Source organism: Tachypleus tridentatus, chromosome 10 (assembly GCF_004210375.1).
Source record: "Tachypleus tridentatus isolate NWPU-2018 chromosome 10, ASM421037v1, whole genome shotgun sequence".
Classification (NCBI taxonomy): Eukaryota; Metazoa; Arthropoda; class Merostomata; order Xiphosura; family Limulidae; genus Tachypleus; species Tachypleus tridentatus.
The window spans coordinates 72669070-72692138 of record NC_134834.1 but is presented as its reverse complement, the minus strand read 5'-3'; the positions used below and the strand labels follow the sequence as shown (position 1 = coordinate 72692138).

Sequence of the window (23069 nt, the reverse complement as noted above, 5' to 3'; positions counted from 1 at the left end):
TTTTATTTTGGTTTTCCACGTTATAGTAAAGGATATTTCAGTTCAACTTTTAAATGACGTAGGAAAGCCATTTTGTTAATTTATTAATACTGATAAAAGCAGTTGAAGCCTACTTTAGTAAAAATCAACTTTTAACCAACAAACCTGGAGATGGAAAGTACACTTAACGTTCAACACCTTCCCTACAATGTCTGTATCAGTCACATTAATTCTGTTAAAAACAGTGGTTCCAGTAGGTGTGTCCTGTCAGAAAATAACAATTGTTAAGTACTGATAGAATATTCTTTACAGACACCTGATTGTTCAAATATAGACGTATGAAACAACACTCGCACACGAGTTAGAATCATTAAAGATTAAATCAATAATTTGCAAAATCTTTTAAATTAAAAAAAACAAATAAACAAAGATAATCAATAGTATTTATAAGCATTATTTATATATTTTAATCTTTACTGTAATTTACGGGGGCAATAGTATCAATTTATCAAAACAGTTAAGAGAATATTTATTATATAGCAAGTTCACACTTTAAAATGAAAAAGCAAAAGTAAAACTCACATCATCTGAAGAAACTGAAAAAGGCTTAATTTTAGAGGGGAACAAGTGTGGCAATAACATTCAAACTATCTCTCCAGTTATCCAGGTAAAATCAAATGCAAGTGATAAGGGTTAAGAACCAGGTGCTCAAGCCCATAAAAGTTTGAGACCAAATATATACCAAATGGCTAGCTGTGGAAATAACTATTCCTTAATACCAGTTCTAGATGGCTACAGCAGTTTTATTAAACTCAATTACCACCATTAGTCTAAAAAAACTCTAAATAATGAAGAAATTACCCATTTTAAAAATGCTGCCAAACACAAGGAAACATATTATCCTATAATGCAGATTGATGGTTAGCAAAGTAATTACTACACAATCAAAACGTAGACAGTTATGGAAAAACTTGTTTTCTTTTTTCTTATATTATATTTATTTTACCTTTACTTGTTCTCTTACAAACCACTTCTAGTCTCATTAACCACGGTACTGCAAGTCAAAACTTTTTGTTTTAATCAGTTAGTACAGTATGCCTCTTAAGTTTAATTTTTAACTACAAGTTTTAGGTAATTTTTTCTGATCAAGGCTTAAACCTGGGTCCCTTGGTTTCAGCAGTAATCCTATGAGGAAGATGTTTTATTAACCCACTTACTAGGACTCAAGTCCTTATCCAATGACTCTCCATTTAGTTTGTTACATTTTCTACTTGCCTGTTTTCAGAGAACATTTCAAAATTTCTCCCAAACTTGAGCCATTTTTCACTTTTAAAGATAACAAATCATCTTGTCAGTGACAGAGTATGATATACATCATTCATATTTTCATTATATTTTATTTATTTGCTTTATATAGACACACACAAACTTTACTGTTGGAGAATGGGCATCATTCTAGTTCAGATAACTCAGTAGGGACTTTATTCTAGTGTAGTTTGTCTGATGTGTTACACATCTAATTTTATTAATTTGAGCTTTCACTACCATAATGAGGGTTAGGGTACCAACTTCAGGGGATAAGGTTTTCTCACTTACCACTCTTAATGGTAGGACATTTTATTTTTTTATTCTTCTACTTCATATTTAAAAAAAAACAACAAAAAACACAGCAGCCAGTGATATACTTGTGAAACATGTAACTACATCTTGCTCTCTTACATTTTATTTTTTCTTATTTTGTTTTTTTAAATTTTGTTTCTTTACATGTGAGGCTTAGTGAAAAGAAGTTAAGATTGATAGTCAGTGTATCTCCACCACTATACAAGTCCTACTTCCACACTCACTTCCAAAAACTAGGATTCATCTTATACCCCACATTACAGCCTGTGCCATGGTGACTTTGTTTTGTTCTGTAGCACTTTTGTTTAAGGCTTGTTTTGTATTAAGTACATTTTACTTCATAAGAGAATATGTCTTGCTATTTTTAAAGCAGTATATAGTCTCCACACACACACACACACACTATTGCTTAAAAGCACAGAAATAAAGTCAACACAAAATTTTATCTAATAAAGAAACTGAGCAATCATTTTCAAGGAAGTTATAACTTTCAGTTAGGTCACAGCAATTTGCAAAAGTACTTTTTAAACTTTGGTGATTTTCTTGTAATATGTTCACTTCCTACCTCCATAACCAAAGTTTCATAAGGAACTTGCTCAAATCGTGGCACGTTATCATTTTCATCAAGGATAAAAACTGTGACTGGCACCTTCACCTGGATAAAAAAAAAAAAGTTCAAGATAATTCAACAATCTCAGGGTTATATTTTTTAACTGAAGGTCACACAAACGATAAAAAAAATAAAACGATCAAATCTCAAGAAATGTTTGTGTTTAAATAATTTATTTTTGTGGAAATGGATTACCCACAAAATATTTAAGTATAATGTTCCAGTTAAAGAATTTCCCATGAAAAAACACAAAAAACAAAATAAATAAAAACACATGGTATGCATGCCTAAGGATACTGCTCAAGGTAAGTTTAAATCTTGTTCAATATTAAAAAAGAAGTAATGAAAAGACTTGTAAGTGAAGCATATTCTTCTAGATACATGTAAATTATTTTGAATACATAAAAGATTAAAAAGATTTGTAAACTAAGCATACTATTACAGGTGAATTTAAGTATTATTCTATGAGCAAAGCAAAAAATATTTAAACTCAAACAACATGTCTGTACTTCAAGTAAAGCCTAACAAATAGTAGAACTGGAAGATATTAAAAACACAAATGATCCTTTGAACCAGAGACATTTCAATAGATGAGCTAGTTAAAAGTTTTTACTTACAACATTATTGTCATTTCCTCCACCCACAACATCTTCCAGAGTCACAAAAAATTTTAAAGTATCATTTCTCTAAGTAAAAAAACCAAAAAAAACCAATTAGGTCACAGAACCATTATATAATATTACATTTCTTAATAAGTAGAAAATATGCATGTACATAAAATGTATACAATGTTATACTGTTCTCTTGGGTTTCTGGTACAACAGATTACTCCCCAGACCAATCAAACAGCCTTGTTATAAATACAACACAATACTGCAACAAACATATTACAAACACTTCTTTATTATTAAGAAAAATAATAAGAAAAAAGTAACAGGTTAAAATTAGAGTCAAACAAAAAAGAAAAACAGTCCTACGGTGAAAACAAAAATGTAACAAAATTAGACGTTTGTTTCTCTTCTGAATAACCTATGCTATATCTCTAGTTCACTCACTGTAAGACATCTTAGGGCTTGATCAAATAGATCTGTATTACCTTCCCATATACAATATGTGAAGGACATTCTATTACTGAAATATACTGCTCTCCTTCTTGGTACTGTCATTCTCTTACTGAACCAATTTATACCATTTTCACCTGTGCAATACAAGTAGAACTTATTGTAATTATACACATGAGATACTCTGCTACTGCATCAGTCCATACTATCTTCTCCTGTGCATTATATGCTACACATTCTGTCACTAAACCAATCTGTAACAACTACTGCTAAATCCCACATAAAGGGGATGTTCTGTTACTAGATAAATTTATACCATCTTTTCTTGTTCACTACATACGAGACATTATGTAACTGTTCAACCTGTGTACTTCTCCCTAATATAAATACCTATGAAACATCCTTTAAAGGTCATTTTCTAATGAGTACTGTTACACTATTAAATACTACAGAATCCTAAGTGCAATATCAAATATCACAAATCTGTAATATTTTGATAGTTTTTACCTCTCTATCAATTGGTGCAGCAACTGAAACAATTCCTGTATTTCTGTTAACTGAAAGCTGATCAGTTCCTTCAAGGCCATAATATATAGCTGAGTTTTCTGGATCTTTCCCAATTAACTGATATACTGATGTTCCTATATGAACAAATTTTCAAACTTTGGATACATGCATTATCAAGTACATACTTGTACACAGTTTAAGAAATACTTTAAACAACTTAAAGGATTGAACCAGGAAAAAGACATTTATGTTTGTATATACATAAAGGTTTTTACTAAACTATTTATTTAATGAGAATATTATGGTACTTTGGATAAACATGACAAGTTAACTAGCAAAATATAATAAATCATGCAAGTAAAAAAATACACAACATTATTTTCTAAAATTTTAACAGTGATGTGATCTTGCCACATCATTTTGTCAAATGTAGAAAAAAAACAGATTAAAAATATTTTAAAAGTAAAAAGGCCTTAAACTAAGATCTCTTAAAAATCAATGTAACATACTTTACTTTTTAACTATACACCTTTTTGCAAAGTTTCTAGATCAAGAGTGTACATATAGGGTCTTTTGGAAAAAAAAAAAAAAAAGTACTGTAGTGTTAATTATACTTACCTACCAAATAATTTATTTGCAGTGTTGTTTCAGGTGTCAATGACTTAAATCAGGTGAAAGTATCATTAGCATATGAACCATAGACATTCAAAAGACATTTTTAGACATCTACCAATATTTTCAATAACTCCAATCAGTGTCTTGACTGATGCTGGTAACAGCAACTATAATTTCTATTATGGGCAATAATGTAATGCATTGTCTATAATTTCTATTATAAGCAATACATCACAGACAAAACCTCACTAGCCTTTCACGTTTTTTTGACACCAAAGTCAATAGTTCATTTTCATTAGTTAAAACATTATCTATTACATATCCAGTTTTTGGCGCAAAGATTACTTCTTGATTAGTTGTGCATTCAGATTTACTAAGTTATTTAATAAATATGTTTGTCAAAAGATAAACATCTTTACTATTTTATGTTACTTGTTTTAAAGTAATAATAAAAAAATTAATCACCGATTCAAGACTCAAATTTTTTCCTTTCAAATGTTATGCAGTGTTTCAAGTTCAACAGCCACTATTTTCAGGTACAGTACGAGTGGTGTTTGATACCACCCCCACACTTCATATACAAGTATTTATTTATTAGAACACATGAATATCGGGTTATTATCGCATCCAAGTATTAAAATTTTGTTTCATAATAACCCTTATTATGGCTACATTGCGAGTATACGCGGTTATTTTAAAAACGTCACAAAACTTACCAACAGGTGTGTTTTCGTTGATGACTGCTAAGTCAATATTATTAACGAATTCTGGAGGTAAATTACAATTGAATCCTGAAAAAAGCAAAACATTTCATTATTGGTAGGCATAACTCATTTAATATTTTATCGAAAAACAAGTTTATAAAATACTATGTAGTCGTGTTGTCTGTTACGTCACTAAAACATTTATCATTTTTCTGGATATTCAGATATTACATCAGGTATGATTATTTAAAAGGTAAGCCAATGTATCAGTTATCAGGAATAAAATTAGAAAATGTTACCTTTCCATGTTCAAAATGCAATATACATCTATCAAGTACTAATCTCTCTATTTGTTGTAAAAATAGAAAAAGTTATACCGCCTGTCAAACAATGCCCGTTATAAAACTTGCTAAACCCTTAAAAGGCAACTATCATCAATTGATGATGCTACCTACAACATTCTCGCTGTTTAATGGTTAAATACACCCTGTGGTTAAAATCGGGTAATATGCAATGGTATTCACAGTAGGAAAAAAAAAGTGGCGATATTACATGCTAACAATAAAATTATAATAATAAATGTTACACTGCTGCAAGATACCTTACAAACATACTTTTATACGAAACTCAAAGGTGTGTTAGTGCGAATTTAATTAATTGTCCTGCTATTACAGCGTAGGTGTTCTTCACCCGTGGTCAATGATCTTACATATGTACAATAAGAAACAAAACAGATTTACAATGTAGAGTGAAGGCAAACTTCAAAATGTGGCCAAGGCTTTACAAGAAGTACTAGATAGCCTTTGTACGAGTTTTAAAAATATACACATCAATTTCCTGCACTAAACATGGCTTCTCCAAAACGCATTAATAGTGGTTTCCTGGTACCAATCCAAAGAATGCATTAAACGTAATACGCACACTACCTAAAATAAAGAGAAGGTTGGGCACTGAAGTCATTAGTTACGTAGACTTGCTTCACGATTAAGTCATAATACAGTTCCGTCTTCAGATATCAAATAATGTGTGTATTTCAAAGTGAATCACTTCATTAAAAAGTATATATTGCCAACAGGGGCGTAGATTTTTTTTTACACCCGATGATTTTTGCAACCACTTATGTGGACTGTTCAATTTACAAATTGGTAATCTCTGGTCACGTGAACTGAAAGCTGTAAACATGCAGTCACAGAGTAATCTTGTTGCCACGATACTTCAAGGTTTCCATGTAGATTTGTATTAGTGAGGTGTTGTGAACAGTTTTCAAAATGTTAATAGAATAAAGATAAATGTGTCACAAATTAACTGCCACATGAATTTATTCCTGCACACTGCACAGTATAAAAGATGACCATTATACTTGACTAGGTTATTAATAACTTTCATTGCATGAATTACGTTTTCAAATATTAATAAAATTAGTAAATGCCCTTGATAAGTTTATATCCACTGAAAAACTGTTCATGTTTGATAAAAATAATTAAAATATCTTTGCGAACTTTTGAAAATTACACATCAATACAATGTAGCACAAAATTATTCATACTTTTCATTGAAGTAAAATTCATTCAGTCCTCTAGTCTACATGTTCTCAAACGTAGATCTCCTTTGTGATGATCTGTTTATGAATTCTTTCATAAGCTCTTCTATATTTATCTTGTCAACCTCATTTTTGTGAGTGTGACAAACTGCCACATGGTTGAGGCAGCATTGAGACATAGTTGACTTTAACCACGTCTTCAACAGTCTTAATGAGGAAAAGCTGCGTTCACATTCGCAGCTGGATACTTGACATACAAGCAAAATTTTCATGAAAAGAAACACTTCACTAAACATCTGCTGGCTTGTTTCATGCATTTTACAGTAAGCATCCTTCGCACCTTTTAGAGATACTGCTTTTGTTGTTCCTTTGAACATTGGCAACTGAAACTCGAGCCGTTGTGCAGAGATTTCTGGATAGAAGTTTATAACCGAGTTGTCAATCTTGCCAGATGTGATCATGTTCTCAAGTGCCAGATATTGCCTCATGTCGTTGTTGTCTGCCTTGAATCTAGTGGTCAGATGTTCTATGACTGTGTCCACAAATTAAAAATATTGGTTTCTGTAGTAATCTCTAGCTGTTGCAGAATGATGTGCTGAGCTATCACCTGTGATCCTTCTAGGTGGGGGGGGGGTCTGTGAATGTGTGGTAGTTCAATAGGCACCAGATCTAGGGAAGTTACCTGTTTCTCAGCTTCATCAAATATCTTGTTGTAATTTTCCTCTGTTCGCAATACCCGCAATTGCTCAACTGTCATTGCAGATGCTTCAATCATGCCAGATGCTGTTGCTGATTTTGCTTGAAATGCACGGTTTAGTTCCTCTAATGCAGCTAATGGATGCTGGGCCATCAACAATTCTAAAACTGTCTTTCCTTTGTCAAATCTGTCCAGCAGACCTCGTGCTTTCACTGCTACATCTGATTTTTCATTTGATAATTCAAACAAAGAATCAACAATGTCACTGTAGTGATAATGAGCACATGTAATTGCAGATAGGCGGCACAACCAGCGTGTTGGACACAGTAGGCGGATGAATTTAACTGTAGCTGTCTGACGATACAATACTTTCAAAGATTGTTTTGTATTTGCCTGACCTCTGAACCAAGACACCAAGTTCATGTACCCACTGGATAGAATCTCGAACACATTCACAAGTTTCAATTGCATATTGCATTATTAAATTAGCCTTGTGTGCTCCTTAGTGAAAAAACAAAGCTGACGGTTGCTTCTCTTTTATTTTTGCCTGGCATCCACTGTAAGCACTACTCATGTTAGCGGCTCCATCATAAGTTTGTGCTCTTAATCCTGACAGTGGTAAATTGAGTCTAGTCAGTACATCAAGTATAGTCGAGGATACTGTTTCACCAGTTGTATTGGAAACACTGTACAAACCAAGAAATGTTTCATGGACGTCAAGGTTCTCATCTACGTCTCGTACACATATTGTTTCCTGTTCGGCACCTGTAACATCTCGAGTGTCATCAACCATTAATGCAAAGATTTTACTTTGCTGCACTTCGTGTGCTATGTTCCTCAGTATTTGATGGCTGAAGATCTCCATTATTTTATTCTGAGCCTGGGGTGGTGTGAACGTGGTTTTCTTTGACAAGTAGGCCGTCAACTCAGGATCTTCCTCTTCCAGGAGCTTCATTAACTGCAGGAAGTTCCCCTCTGTATCAGTGTTCACGTAATGATAAACCTTGACGCAGTAAGAAACGTAAACTTCTGAATATTTTGGCTAGACTTCATTAGCATTCTTCCTGCAGTTTCTTTTTTCCATCATGTAGCTAGACAGTCACTGGAATTACATCAAGTGAACCTTCTGGAGAAATAGCAAATCTGTGCTGAAAGGAGGATTGGTGTTCGTTGAATTTCTGTTTTGACTTTTTCCGGTTGCAAAAACCGGTGGATATGAAGGTATACTTCACTGGCCTTTCCAGTTTCCCTGTAAAAAGGCTTCTATTTTCCGCCTTGGCACAATGAAAGCATACGACGTTTTGAGTGTGATTGTCGAAGTGTAGCCATGGGAACTCAAACCACTTGCCCTGGAAGTTGATATTTTGCTTTCTGTCGTGGTATTAGTTGTGCGTCTGGATGATATGGCTTTCCACACTGTGCAGTAATGAAAAATCTGACACTTCACAGTTACAAACTTGTTTCACAACTATCGGGTGATTCATAATGTGCAATAATTGCACATGCATTTTCAGACTCGTCCTCTGATGAACATGGTATTTCCTCTGTATGGCAAGTTTCTATTCCTTTGCTTGAGTTTGTTGGATTATCTGCATCTGCATTGTCACTTGTAGTACTGGTAACTGGCTTACAGAACTGTCTAATATCGGAACGTTTCAAATGGTTGCTTGTCATAATTGGAATCTGTTTCCCAGATGACTCAACAGGCTAAAATACAGTCTTTATTGAAAAACTAACGTACAACGAGCGAAGATAGAACAGAATGGAAGTAGGACTGTACTGTACAATGTGTTTAAGTCGAACGCGCGAACCTCACAGTGACTACAGAGCCGACCGACCGCCTGGGCATCGCTGGGACAATAATGTTTGCTAGTTACAACACAAGTAATTGTAAGTTTCTCGAAAAATACTTAAACAATCACAAATATATTATATTTCTGTTAAAGCTCATCAAAAGGCAAACACGTTGTGATATAATGTCTATAAGCACGTCTATTAAATAAAAACACCTAAACAAAAACTAGCAATACAATTCGAGTAGAGGCTTTAGGCCGTTGAAATCGCTCCTTTTGTGTTCTAATTATACAAAGAAAATACAATACTTTTACTATCTATAATAAGAGAATATATTGTTATTTTACCATAAAGCACCAGCACCTTATTAGAGGGCAGTGATAATCTGAAATTTCATGCATTAATGAGGGCCACAAACACAGGTCTAATGAGCCCTGTTGTAAAATCGAGGCTCGGACTAAAGGGAGCGGAGGGGATGATGCAGGGCGCGTCTGGATCCGAGCGGCCCGAACCTGTCGTTAACTGTACACTAAACGTACATTATGGTCAGCGGCTTCGGCAGCTAAGGAGAGTAAGGCGTTCGACAATAAAACCGGCTAAACATGCATAAGAACAAATGGCGTAGAAAAACCGCACAATATACACATAAGATTGATGCAGCTACAAGCTACAAATGGCCTGCCAGATCTAGATCACAGAAGTTTACGCTTGGAAGTAATATTTTCGAATTTCATGCTCTGTTCAATCTGTTGTGATGAAAATTTTACTTAATCTTACACTACGTACAAGACGTAGGTAGATTCTGTGATAGTGCTTGCAAGCCTTGCATGTATACTTAGGCCTACTGACTGATACTTACGAACTATCGCTTAAATCGAAAAGCTTAGAAGCACGCCTATATTAAAGATGTACATTTCGGCTACTGAAAATGCCTACATCTAGGCCTAATTATGTAATTTGATTGGTAAGAACACGAGAATCACAAGAACAAACACACAATTTGTAGGCCTGTGATGCAATAAAACAATTCAACAGACCAAACATAGGGGAGGGTGATTGTATGCACCATACCCTCCACCTAAAATGAAGGAGGGATGTATTCCCCAACCTCCAGGATCTACGTCCCTGATTGCCAACATTTATTCATATTCTTCAGTTAAAATGTTACACAGTTAATAACTAATCATTTCAATTATATAATGGCTTAACTTTGTAGTTTCCAAAACTACAGACTCTATTATCTTTATTTTGTTACTATGCCAAACTGTGTGTAAAAAACCTTTTAACCATAACAACCTTTAATTTAAAAGTTTCGCTCCCACCAACATTTCTAAGAAAACATATGTGGTTATTAGTGCGAAGTTTAAGACATTACTTGACGTTTAACAAATTAATATGGAATCTTTTCCTGAAAAGGTGGCGATGCAGTGTTTTGAGGTGGCAGGACAAGGAAGGAAAAAATTGTGTAATTATGTCCCGTGGATGTTGCACATACCGTTGGAATGTCTGAAATTTTCTATATCCAAATATGTGATCCATATGATGATAACTTATTTCAGTCGGGAGTTACGAGTAGTTAAAGATTCAAAGGTTTTCGGAGAGCCCGCACAAACTGGCCACCAATGGTAACACATACGAACTGGTTATCTCTTTTCTGATTCTCAAATTAAATGATGCGTCTTCATTGTCATTGGGTGCTTTTTTTCATAGTGATTCTGAAGTTGTTCATAATCTTCTGGTGTGGTGGAAGACTTACTAATATAATACTATCTTTGTCAGTCCCAAACCTGTATTTTAGAGTGCTGTTATTACATCTTCAGCTTGATAGATAAATTTGCCTCAATCAATTATCCCAAAAATTCCACGTGATCACCTCTACAACTGAACTTTTGGAACTCTACACATGTAGGTGATCGAGAGAGTAATGGTAACTGATGATGGCATACTGAAGAGCAGCAAAGTTCTTGTCACGGTCAGCGGAGTTTGGATATACTTGCTGAAGATCTGCTGGTATCTGATCCGAAAAACAAACACAGGCAACGACACGGGAAGGAGGCTCAAATAGCGGACTCGTTGATAACACAAAAAGTACTCTTATTAATTATGGGGTTTCTTCTGACGATGTGGCCAGTCGTAACTCGGTCAATTTTTGTCCGATCTGGAACCTGTATATATTGTAATCGTCATATAAAAGATGTAGCTTACTGTGAGATAAGTTCCACTAAAATCGGATAGATCCTGGCATTTTTTTTGTCCAATCCCTTCCACGTAGGCGTCTCTAATAATTTATTTTATTGATAGAACCAGGAGAAAGAAGTTTTACAAAAGTTCCAGTCAGGGGGTGCTCTTCTTATTCTTCATTTGCTGATAAGAACGTTTCTCTAATAAATTAATTTTGGGTGTGAATTCAGATTCGTTAGTGCTTTACGCGCTTAGTTCTATAACAGCACAGCAAGATGTTAATATAATTAAAAAAAGGCAACAATAACAAAAGTATTCACGAATCTAATTGTATGCAAATCATCTTAATTATAAAGTTTCATAACCGGTGCCGAGATTTGTTGTTTGTTTGTTTTGAATTTTGCGTAAAGCTACACGAGTGCTATCTGCGCTAGCCGTCCCAAATTTAGCATTATAAGACTAGAAGGAAGGCAGCTAGTCATCATCACCCACCGCCAACTTTTGGGCTACTATTTTACCAACGGATAGTGGGATTGACCGTCACATTATAACGCCCCAACGGCTGAAAAGGCGAGCATGTTTTTTGCGCCGGGAATGCGAACCCGCGACCTTCAGATTACGAGTCGCATGCCTTAACATGCTTGGCCATGCCGGGTCGGTGCCGAGAAAAAATTGCTAAAGATTTACCTAATTTTATTGAAAAGTTTCAGATACATTTAAAAGTATATACTGTTAACATAGAAGTTATGTGACGACAAGTAATCTCACAGAACAAAAACCAGAATACACAGGTTTTAAAGCCACATTTATCAAACGTTAGTAATCTATATATAAATGTGTCCATAAAAAATCAATCAATCAATAAAAGTATTTTACTAATAGTATCTAGTTATTTCAACCATTCTGGTAGGTCGTGTTAGTTAAAAATAACAAATGATTTTACACGTTCTTTTTACATTTTTGTACTTCAGGACAACTTCCCGAACAGGTTTCAAGGAATAATGACGCTAACTTCAGTTCACATGTTACCGACGTTTATATATGTTTATTATGCATCTGAATTTACAATGAGAAAATTTCAATAACTACAGACAAATCAAATTACCTACACTTAAGGGAAAGTATTGGTCTTCAAACTTTCGTTTTAAAAGTTGAACTAACAAGGAAAAACTGATGTCCAAGCAGTAGATTTTCCCTTCTATTTCTCAATAATAATAATATTCTTCAAGAAGCATACTGAAACGCGTGTCGCACTTGAAATAAATATTACGTTCATCTTTCCAAAATTAGTTTAGAACATATCATTAGTGAAATATATTAAGGTTTTTTTTTTTCTCTAAATTTACAAGCAGGTGTCTGTATAGTTATGATATTTCTATTAACGGAATGTCAAAAAGTCAAACATTTACTAGTCCTTTGTTCGTGTCCGTTCCCTGGGGAGAGAAAGATCCATTTCCAGTTGGTACGAGATTTTTTTTTCCCCTTGAAAATATCTTTTGGAATATTTGTTAACGTAGTAATTTTTGGATTATGGGATACCGTACTTTGACCCTTCTGTTTGAACTGAAAATTATTCTTTTTCTCGTCTTTGTTATGCACAGATATTTTGAAAAGCGCCAGCTGCTAGTTAGAGAAACCAAAAGTTAGCCTGTTGATAATAAACAGAATAAATATTTGCGCGAATAATAATTTTATTCATTTGCTCATTTATGTTTATTTTTTCTTTGCTATCCGTGCTTTATTTATCTTCTGCAAAACATTTCTCGAACTTCATATACTGCTAAAATCTTGACTATTTGCTGGGTATCACAAGTGCAATGTTCACAATGTGTACCCTATAGTTTTTTCAAAATTAAGATAAGTTGCCACCATAAGTTACAAATGTTTTTTTTTTAATAAACTTCACAATAGGGACTTTCCTTATAACATTTTCATAAAGATGTTTGTTTAAATTTCATAGTTAAATAACATAAACTACACGTCACACTTTGTATTATAAGAGATTTTACTTAATTTAATGTTGTTGTTGTTTTGAATTAAGCACAAAAGCTATATAATGGGCTATCTGTGCTCTGCCCACCACGAGTAACGAAACCCGGTTTTAGCATTGTAAGTCCGCAGACATACCACTGAGCCACTAGGGACACCTAATTTAATGATATCTTAAGTATATCTTTACAACATCAGTTTAGCACATTATTATAACTCCTCGACATTTGTATAACTTTGCATTTATTTGTGCAAAGGAAAGCTACTGTGCGACGAGTCAGGTGAATGATAAATCCCTATAAATGCAAGGATGTAGTTACGTCATGGCTATTTGTAAGAAAATGAATAAGAACAAGGATCTTTCCGACTTTCAATGGGGTAAGACTGAGATGTTTGTCTACCAATACTGACCATCCCTACCAAGACATCGCTTTAACCAATTGTTAAAGATATATCATTACAGTCAAACAACAGTGATAATTAAAACAAAGTGCGACTGCCAACCACCAGCGACTAACGATGAGAAAAGATGACTAAACAAGTTTGCGAAAAGCAACAGACGTAACACCTTGTTTCAATAAAACATCATTAATCAAGTTGGCACTCAGCTGAAAATTGGTAGATGTATAATAATTAAGTTGTTTTTGGCATTCGTGTGTGTGTGTGTGTGTGTGTGTGTGTGATTAATCTTAAACAATCAAGCAAGATAAAATCAAAATGTAGGATTGGATTAAAAACAGCAAATCTAAACTTGTGATAAATGGCATTTAATAGAACAAAAATATAATGTGGTTGTAAGCCTCATATGTAGAAGACCGAGAAAAAGGAAAAAAGTGTATGTGGGTGCTAAATCCCAAAGTCTTACACCTAAAATTACTATCCACGTCTGCAATCAATTATGGATTGGTAGTTAGCTGCTTTTAATGAAACAAAATTATTAAAACAGAAATTAAAACATGTTACCACAACCTTACCATTGGGGTGTACAATATTATAAAACCTAAGATGTTTAGGTTAAAAATCATTATTAAACAAAGGAGTAGACATTACACATACTTCTGCAGAGTCCAGGAGTAAATAAAACCAAAAGTAAGAGCAACAAGTATTTTTATTTATTGTTTTTGAAGTTCATATGTCATGCTGTGTCTACAGAGTGAATAACTCCTCTCGTGATTCATGACATGCGCACATTTTAACAACGTCACGACAGGACAAATTGCAATGTTAAGTGTCCCTTATGTGGAGTTATGTTAGTGTCCACTGACAACACACTTACATAATGATCCTAGTGTCTAAAACAGGTGACCAGTGAGGTCGGACTTCGACTGCCTTTTGGGGAAATTAAATCTCATAGGCTGCGTATCTCCATAACTATGTAGGTTCAACTTACGAAGAGTTATCTCTTATCAAGATGTGTTTTAACCTCCTCACTCTGTTTGTTAATATCACAGGTGTATTTATTTTGTTATGTGCGATGCTTTCCGTTTTTATTCTCGTCTGTATAGTTATAGCAAATGTCATAAATGATGTTATTGTTTATATTTCCTTTACGTTCAACTTAACATTCTGCAATATTTATATGTGTATGAAATCACATCGGGTAGAATACAGACAAAAGTTCTGTCGAAACATACAGTATGTTCAGCAATAAAACTCACATTATTCTTATAAACTGCCGTTTGTCGATTTATCATAACGTCTACATGTGTGACTACGTAAGGTGTGCGTTATCCTTCTTGATAAATATCTGTCGCCTCTTATTCTCATAAAACACACTGAAGTACAACATCTAGGATTTTACTTTCATTTAACAGTGATTACAGTAAATACAATAGCACTTAGCAACTTAATTTTACCGTAAATGACTTATATGCGTTTCACATCTAAGCTTTTCATACGTATTAATTAATGCATTTTGTTTTACAGTACATCATTCAGAATGTCTCACGTACAAAGTTGGAAAAAGACCAGAGTTTACAATAATGCTACTATGAAGAAAAATTGTGGTTAATTGAAACTTTGTTTTCATCTCTATGTTTACCAGCAAAATTTCTATAAAACGGTTGAATTGATTTGGACGAGAGTTGGTATAATTTTGAACCATGATTCAACTTAGAAGTTATTAGTTTTCAGAGGGTTAAAGTTAAAGCAAGGTTACGAAAGCCCAGAAAATCCTTATTTGTTAACGTGGGATCGATTTTCACATTTATTTCTGGTCTATCACTCAGTCAAAAATGATTGGAGTTTGATGAAACTTGGTGAACATATGAAAAATATTATCCTTCATTGTGTCTAAAAAGGTGTTTGTAGATAAGGACAGACATATAAATATATTTTCGTATTTTTTTGAAAGCCGAATATGATCATTGCTGCGTGACGGAGATATGTGCCCCTTTAGTTATTGCATGGTCTTCCTAGAAATAGCTAGCGCTCCAACTTCACTAGGATTCTACAGTAGAAGCCCCCCCCCTTCCCCAGTGGCTCAGCAGTATGTCTGCGGACTTACAACGCTAAAAAACAGGTTTCGATACCCGTGGTGGGGAGAGCACAGATAGCCTATTGAGTAGCTTTGTGCTTAATTCAAAACAGTAATATCTAGAGTAGAAAACAATAACATAATAAAATTATTACAATAATTCAGATGCATTTGTTAATTTGTGACTGGGGTTTTGTTAATGGCATATATGGACTTATGCATACTGTGTTTATGTGAGGTTTAGAGGAACGGATTTTAAATATGTGTGTGATATGTGGCAGACTTCCTTAGTTTAGAATGCTCATGAACTGCATGCCCATTAGGCGAGGTATAGTGGTAAAAGTTTCTTTGTTTGTTTGTTTGTTTTACCTTGGGCTATATTAACTCCACACCCCTGGTACAACAAACATATTTGGTTTTGATGTATGTTTATACTTTAGGGTCTAGTTAAAAAGTTTGTTACAACTCAAAACACTCGGGAATTTACACACTTACTTACTTTTAACTTAATATGCTTAATTCGTTCATTCAAGTGCATTTTGGGGCAATCAACTGAGGTATGGCCACTTGTTTGCAGGAATCGTTGCGGTGCAGAATCCTCACAAAGACAAAACGAAGAACTTACGACAGCACACAGAAGTTTTGCCAGCGTTATTTCATTATTACATTTCCATTCTCTGAGTAACCCTTGAGCAACAAAGTGTGAAGCGAGAAAACATCGAGTTACTTTCCCGTGAAACGTAAACTACACATAAGCACAAAAATTTCTGTCCAATAAACCAAGACTAATTAGGAGTACGATGACCTTCAGTAATGCTTGCTACCAATTCACATACATTCATTTTGAAATGTTAATAAAAGTTAAATACTTTATGTAAAACAATTTTTTATTTTAGGAGTATCTTCGATGAAAAATATTCCATCTTTTTGAGAACGTAAAAATGAATTTTAAAGAAAACAGTTCAGGGGTTTTATTTATTAATGAAAATAAACGAATTAGTATTTTACTGGAATGTCAAAAAGAAACAAAAATAGAGTGAAATCAGATTAACACAATTTAATAAGGCCCGGCATGGCTAAGCGTGTTAAGACGTTCGACTCGTAATCCGAGGGTAGCGGGTTCGAATCCCTGTCGCACCAAACATGCTCGCCCCTTGGGGCGTTATAATGTGACGATCAATCCCACTATTCGTAGCTTTGCGCGAAAAAAAAAAAAAATTAATAGTAGCTTTGCCCAATCTTCAGTTACACGTACCAACACTTTATACCCAAACCAAATCTAAGTTTATTACCACAAATGTCAGCAACCGCACGTTCTTTTATTCAATGAGAGAACCATGACCCATGTAATAATTCACACAGACAGAAGCAACATACTTATCTCTGTTCAAAACCACACAGTTTCAAGTTGTGCTTGAATGAGTAAACTAAATATTATCTCACTTCACCTGGAATACAATTTTCGTGCATTCTCAGATGAATGTATTCTGGTTAGGAAAGTCCAATGTATGTCCTTCCCCCCAAAACAGTTTCCTCACCAAACAACTTAATGCTAACGAGTAATTAAAAACAGGAAAATAAGGATAGAAATGCCAAAAGATAAATAAGAAAATTAGCGATAAATACACAAAATCATACAACCAACAAAGTAACCAAAAATACCAATACATGTAGCCAAATCTTTCCAAGAATAAAACTTTCATCTACAATTAAATGCTAAGTACTTTTCATTTGAATGAATTCAGGTTTGAATGACAAAAAATTAAACTGAATAAAGTGATAAAGTTGTACAATGGCTAATTTCTATAAGCTTGTAGCATTGATCAAGTGGCTACAAATGTAGGGCAGGCCTGGCATGGCCAGGTGGTTAAGGCGCTCTACTCGTAATCTGAGGTTCGCGGGTTCGAATCCCTGTCGCACCAAACATGCTCACCATTTTAGCCGTTGTGGCGTTATAATGTGACGGCGAACCCTACTATTCGTTGGTAAAAGAGTAGCCCAAGGGTTGGCGGTGGGTTATGATGACAAGCTGCCTTACCTTTAGTCTTTACACTTAATTAGCGACAGCTAGCGCAGATAGCCCTCGTGTACCTTTGCGCGAAATTCAAAAACAAACAAATGTAGGGATTTCTGCACGACTTAGTATATTCATCCATACATCATCCTTATCTTCACAATATTTTTATTACTTGTTCCCCTTTTCATTTTAACAATATCGGTCGCTATGAAGGCAGCAGTTTTGACCTGACGTGATGAATTGTCTTGATGGATATCATGTATTGAAGTTAGTGAAATGCTACCCTGCTCTGCACTCCACATCTTAAAATGCAACTTTTTGACGTGTAAATCACTGCAACATTCGTGAGATAACCCTTGACACCAAAATCAGTATTATCAACAGAACATTTGACTGTTACGCTACTCACCGGTTCTCCAATTTAGCGATGATTTTAGGCTAAACCGAAGGTTAATAGTTTTTAAAGATCTCGAAAACTTAATTTAGATGTTTATAAAAAGTATCTTTTATAGTTATAAGAAATTTGAGACTATGATGGGCTACACAGAATATGCGATGGCTATTTTTATTCCCGCACCATCCCTACACACTTAGCACTAAAGTACTTATTGATTGAGCACTCACCTAAATTTATTTTCCCAAAACATATAACAAAGGTTTATTAAAAAACAATTACCTTTGATGATAAAACTGCAAAGAATTCCAAGTAATACCAAGTTCTTTGCCTCCACCCACATTGTTCCAGTTTTCGGGCGTTTTAATGCAATACCTGTACCTGCGATTATGAATAATAAATATAACTTGAAACACTCGAAGTAAAAATTTACATGTGGTTATGGTAACGATGGATAAGAATACTTAAATACAAAAGGAGATAATGATACGTATCGAAAAAAGTTTAATACATATACTTCTTAGAAACTATCTTAACCATCAAGACAGCTTAAATTTAAAATTAAAATAAAGGTTTTATGTAATGGAGAAATCCGTCATGAATGCCCTGGTTTCGGAGTAACTGTAGGGAAATACGATTAAGTAAATAAGCCTTTCCCGCCAAGGATATATTGAAAATTACTGAAACAGTTGGATATTTGAATATTTCAACTGTTATTAGTTTTATTTGTGTAACGCGTACCAAATTTCGTAGGCCTTTTGTATGTTGTGGCATGTAAGTTTTATCATAGATATCGGTTAAGTTTGTAGGATCTGTAACGTGTATTCTTGTAAAAATTTGGTCAAGATGTCCACAACGTTATAAGTTGCACCAGGTAGTGTAAAAATTATTGTGTGTCCATAAAGTTTTTAAAATATTTCTTGATATTGAAAACATTATATTATTAACATACATTTATGATTAGTTTCTATATATGTCTATTATTTCACTATATTCGAAACTTTACAACTTTCATTGTACTATACTCTGAATTTACAATACAGAGGTTTTAAAATCCAAGAACAAGATTAATTATTTACAATACGTAAACCGATCTTAGTCTTTGAATATTACAGTAAATGTTTTGCATATAGTTACAGCCTATGTTATTAAGCAAAAAACTACACAACTGGCCAACTGTGGTGTGCCTTCCACGAATATCGAAACCCGGTTTTCAGCATTATAAGCCTTCAAACTCACAGCTGAGTCACGTGTAAGTGTGTGTGTGTGTGGAGGGGGGAAAATTAAACTGAATATTCAGAATAGTGCTCACACAGATTTTAAAACACGAAGGAAATGCCAACTTTCTTTTAAACAACATTTTTAAAAATAATAATGATAGATAATAGTCTGTATGTGGATGGAAACAGCTATAGTGACGAAGACAGCAAAATCGTGATTAATCAAATAAACACACACTGTTACTATGGTGTTGAAGACCCAGTGCTGAACAATGCTGAAGCTTCGCTAGAAAGTATACGGAAGTAACCAAAACGCAACACCCGGGTCTACCTCACTGGAACATTGTTCATCGCATTGTATTACTTTGCGATCGATTCTTTTTTTTTCTTTATATATCCTACATGACTTCTAAATAATGTGAATATGTGTATTCTATAGTTAACAAAAATCAAATGTCTCACAAGGTAAAGCTATCAGCTTAACCAGAGTTAAAATATTAAAGTAAGATTAATAAATCTTCAGTTCATAAAATAAACGTCTACTAGTTATAACTAAGACACAAGTTGGTTTTCAAATTCTACTTTAATTTGCAGTAACTCTGCAGCTGTCTCAAAAGACAAGATTTGGTCTCAGAACAGGTTTACAAACATCTAAAGTATGTTAATAAAATAATACACTGTTCGAACAAAATCAGAAATTTTTCACTTACGAATATATTCAATCGATTACTTAGATTCTAACTTTTTATTTTAAAATTGAAGTTAACAGAAAATATATAAACTATCTTAAGAAGTCACATGTATCTGTAAATTTGGCATTTATGGGAAAATAGCCACATAATTTTATCTTTGTAAACAGTGGTCAAAGTTTTATGCTTGGAAAACGCTGCTTGTATTCATACAATTAAAATTTTTTCGCACCGAGTTAAACGAAATTACGTTCTCCATTTTCGAACACAGCCAAATCGTTTTGCCACAAGTTTTATTTAAACATTGTCTATGGCTGACTAAGTTAAACGGGTCAGGGGCACTGGTTGCCATATTATTACTAAGAATCTATATTTTCTTCGTTAACCAAACTATACACATCATACGATTTAAAATATATTTCCCATTAAAAAACAAACAAACTTTCCTTCAAATCAAAAACAAGTGATAATTTTTACATTTAACTCCCAAGTTACAAAAGGACTAACTGAATTTACTGTTGTCTAACGTACGGTTTGAAGTTTGCTGTTGATAATTCTTACTCGGGCCTTACCTCCTCACTACCTGTTGCTTTCACTGTAGCCGATTTCTTTAATATTCTTTCTTTCAAGTTTCAGTAATCACTTAAATCCATTTAGAACGTTCTCATGATAGACAGTTATAACACAAAATCATCACAGTTATCTAATACAGCGCTAACTGGAAAACTAACACTTCCTGGCCTAGGATCAGCACTCGAGACAGATGCCCTTTTACTCACCGTACAGGTAGGTTATGCGGGAACGAACCTTGCTTTGCCTGAGGCAGTACAAGGAAGTTTCGTTAACTCCACCAACGTGGTCCTTTTGTTGACGCGTCACAAAATTTCGCTCGAGGAGTATTTTTAAGAAGTCGTGTAATGCCGCCCTAGGAAGTCTTGAGGTTATCGATAACGACGACATCTGTTGAAGTAAAAAATAACAAACGTGGAAAAGAAAAGAAAGACTAAAATACTATTCAACAATACGAAAATGGAAACTCAGCCAAAACTTTTAAAACAATACCAATAACAATTATAATTTCTGTAAAATAAAAACAGTAACGACTAAGAACTATTGTATCAGTCCGTAAACAGATGTAAGCAAGAAGTACACAGTCAAACAATGAGAAGACACAAGCTGAAGCTTCCACATATGTTTAATTTAAGAGCTTCATTTCCTAATGGTTGATTCTCTTAGGTTAAAAGAACTACCGAGAAATTTATAACATTTAACACTAAAATAGCTTTATTAAATTATTACAAAAATAATTTAACAAAACGCACGAATTAATAGGGCATATTTATTTGTTTTATTGCTAAGTATAGAACTACCTGTATTATGGTCACCCGATTTTAAGCGTTATAACCTACTAACCTACCACTGGGGGCTTACAGGTCATAAGTTTTTAATCTTGAAATTTTGTTACGATTTATGCTTATTTTATTGTTTCAGCGAGGATTCCATTTTCTAAATTACACAGAAATCTTTTCGCATAACTTTACACCATAATTACTTTTTTATTTTAATTAAACATAGATATATAGATCTATATATTATTTTACATTTTTAATGCTAGATTTTAGTAACATTTCTATAAGATGCTCCGATGCACGAGCTGAAGTCGTATAGTGAGTGTGTGTGAGTGTTTTCTTCTAGCAAAGCCACATCGGGCTATCTGCAGGGCCTACCGAGGGGAATCGAACCCCTGGTTTTTTGCGTTGTAAATCCGTAGACACACCGCTGTACTAGCGAGGGCCTGAAGTCGTATATGGTGAAATGATTACTACAAAACATTGAGTTTATAATTTAACATTTTTCCAAAGACCGAATGGCAGTGTTTTGAACTTTTTATGATTTTTTGACCTGTTGTTCATATTCATGAACTCATTTCTTTTCTTTTCGACAAATTTCTGTTTTTGATTATAACTATCCATCAATTTCAGTTTTTTCGACAATGGAATGCTTTTGTATTTGTCGGGAGTATCGCAGAAAACCTCATCAAAGGATTACAGTACCTTCTCAAGAAAGAGTGATTATTTTGTATAAACTTTATGTACGTTACAAAGTCCTCACGGCTGAAAGGACGAGCATGTTTGTGAGTCGAGTGCCCTCACCACCTGGCCATGCCGAACTAAACTTTAGAGCTTTACATTGAGTTTCTTATCTTCACTTTTTGTTCATCCCAGACCTCCGGTTAGTGTGGTATTTTTCAATAGGACTACTAAAGAAATATAAATCCCTAATTATAAATCACATAAATTGTGTAAAGGGTACTTTGACATTTAGTGCAGGTACAAGTTTTTGAGGGCATTCCATCTGTTTATAGACTCAGAAAAAAAACATTCATTGGCTCATTAAAAAAATACAGCTTTAGGACAATACAAATCAGCATCAGTAACTTTAAGACAAGGCGAATAAGGTGACATAAAGAATGGTCTTGGACTTAGTACCAATACTCTAGACTCATGTCGTTTACGTAACATTACTCCCTTATGTTTTCAAGATCGAATCTCAATTCTTAAAGTTTTTGAAGCATACAAGTCCTTGAGTAAGTACTCTCAGTGAATCCCATAAAGTCTTTTTCCTTAATAATGACATTATCAAATATAGTTTGATGAATACGTTAATTATTATCATCAGCACATTGTGACTTGTATCTGGATCACAGTCCAGCAGAGAAGGATTATACACTTTTTGTGAAACTCACAATACTGCGAATAGTTTTATTAACTAGTAATTACCGTTCTTGTGTTCGCCTAAAGAGTCTGGAATTCCACGAATTCGAACGTTACCACGCATCTTGTGTTAGTTACAGGCTTATGTGAAGATCAGTTTCAGTTTTAATTACAAGCCGATTTAAAAACAAACAAACAAATCGATGGTATGTTCCTTTTTAAGACGTATAAGTTTAGTTCTCCCCCCTTTTTTTACTAGTTT

The 23069-nt window shown here is 34.0% G+C and overlaps 1 protein-coding gene across 2 annotated transcripts in view; it reads right to left on the bottom strand.

Moving 5' to 3' along the window:
• Cad87A (cadherin 87A) overlaps window positions 1-20946 on the bottom strand; it is a 74222-nt gene extending 53276 nt beyond the window's left edge. The window contains exons 1-7 of one of the 2 annotated variants that reach the window (XM_076462049.1): window positions 20666-20946; window positions 18467-18565; window positions 5109-5183; window positions 3778-3911; window positions 2827-2895; window positions 2165-2254; window positions 145-243 (exon numbers count right to left, since the gene is read on the bottom strand). In XM_076462049.1, the coding sequence (XP_076318164.1) occupies window positions 145-243; window positions 2165-2254; window positions 2827-2895; window positions 3778-3911; window positions 5109-5183; window positions 18467-18527 (528 nt within the window). In that variant the 5' untranslated portion in view covers window positions 18528-18565; window positions 20666-20946. The remainder of the gene's footprint in view (window positions 1-144; window positions 244-2164; window positions 2255-2826; window positions 2896-3777; window positions 3912-5108; window positions 5184-18466; window positions 18566-20665) is intronic. The other variant, XM_076462048.1, reaches the window with a different exon arrangement.
• Window positions 20947-23069: the final 2123 nt, after the last annotated feature.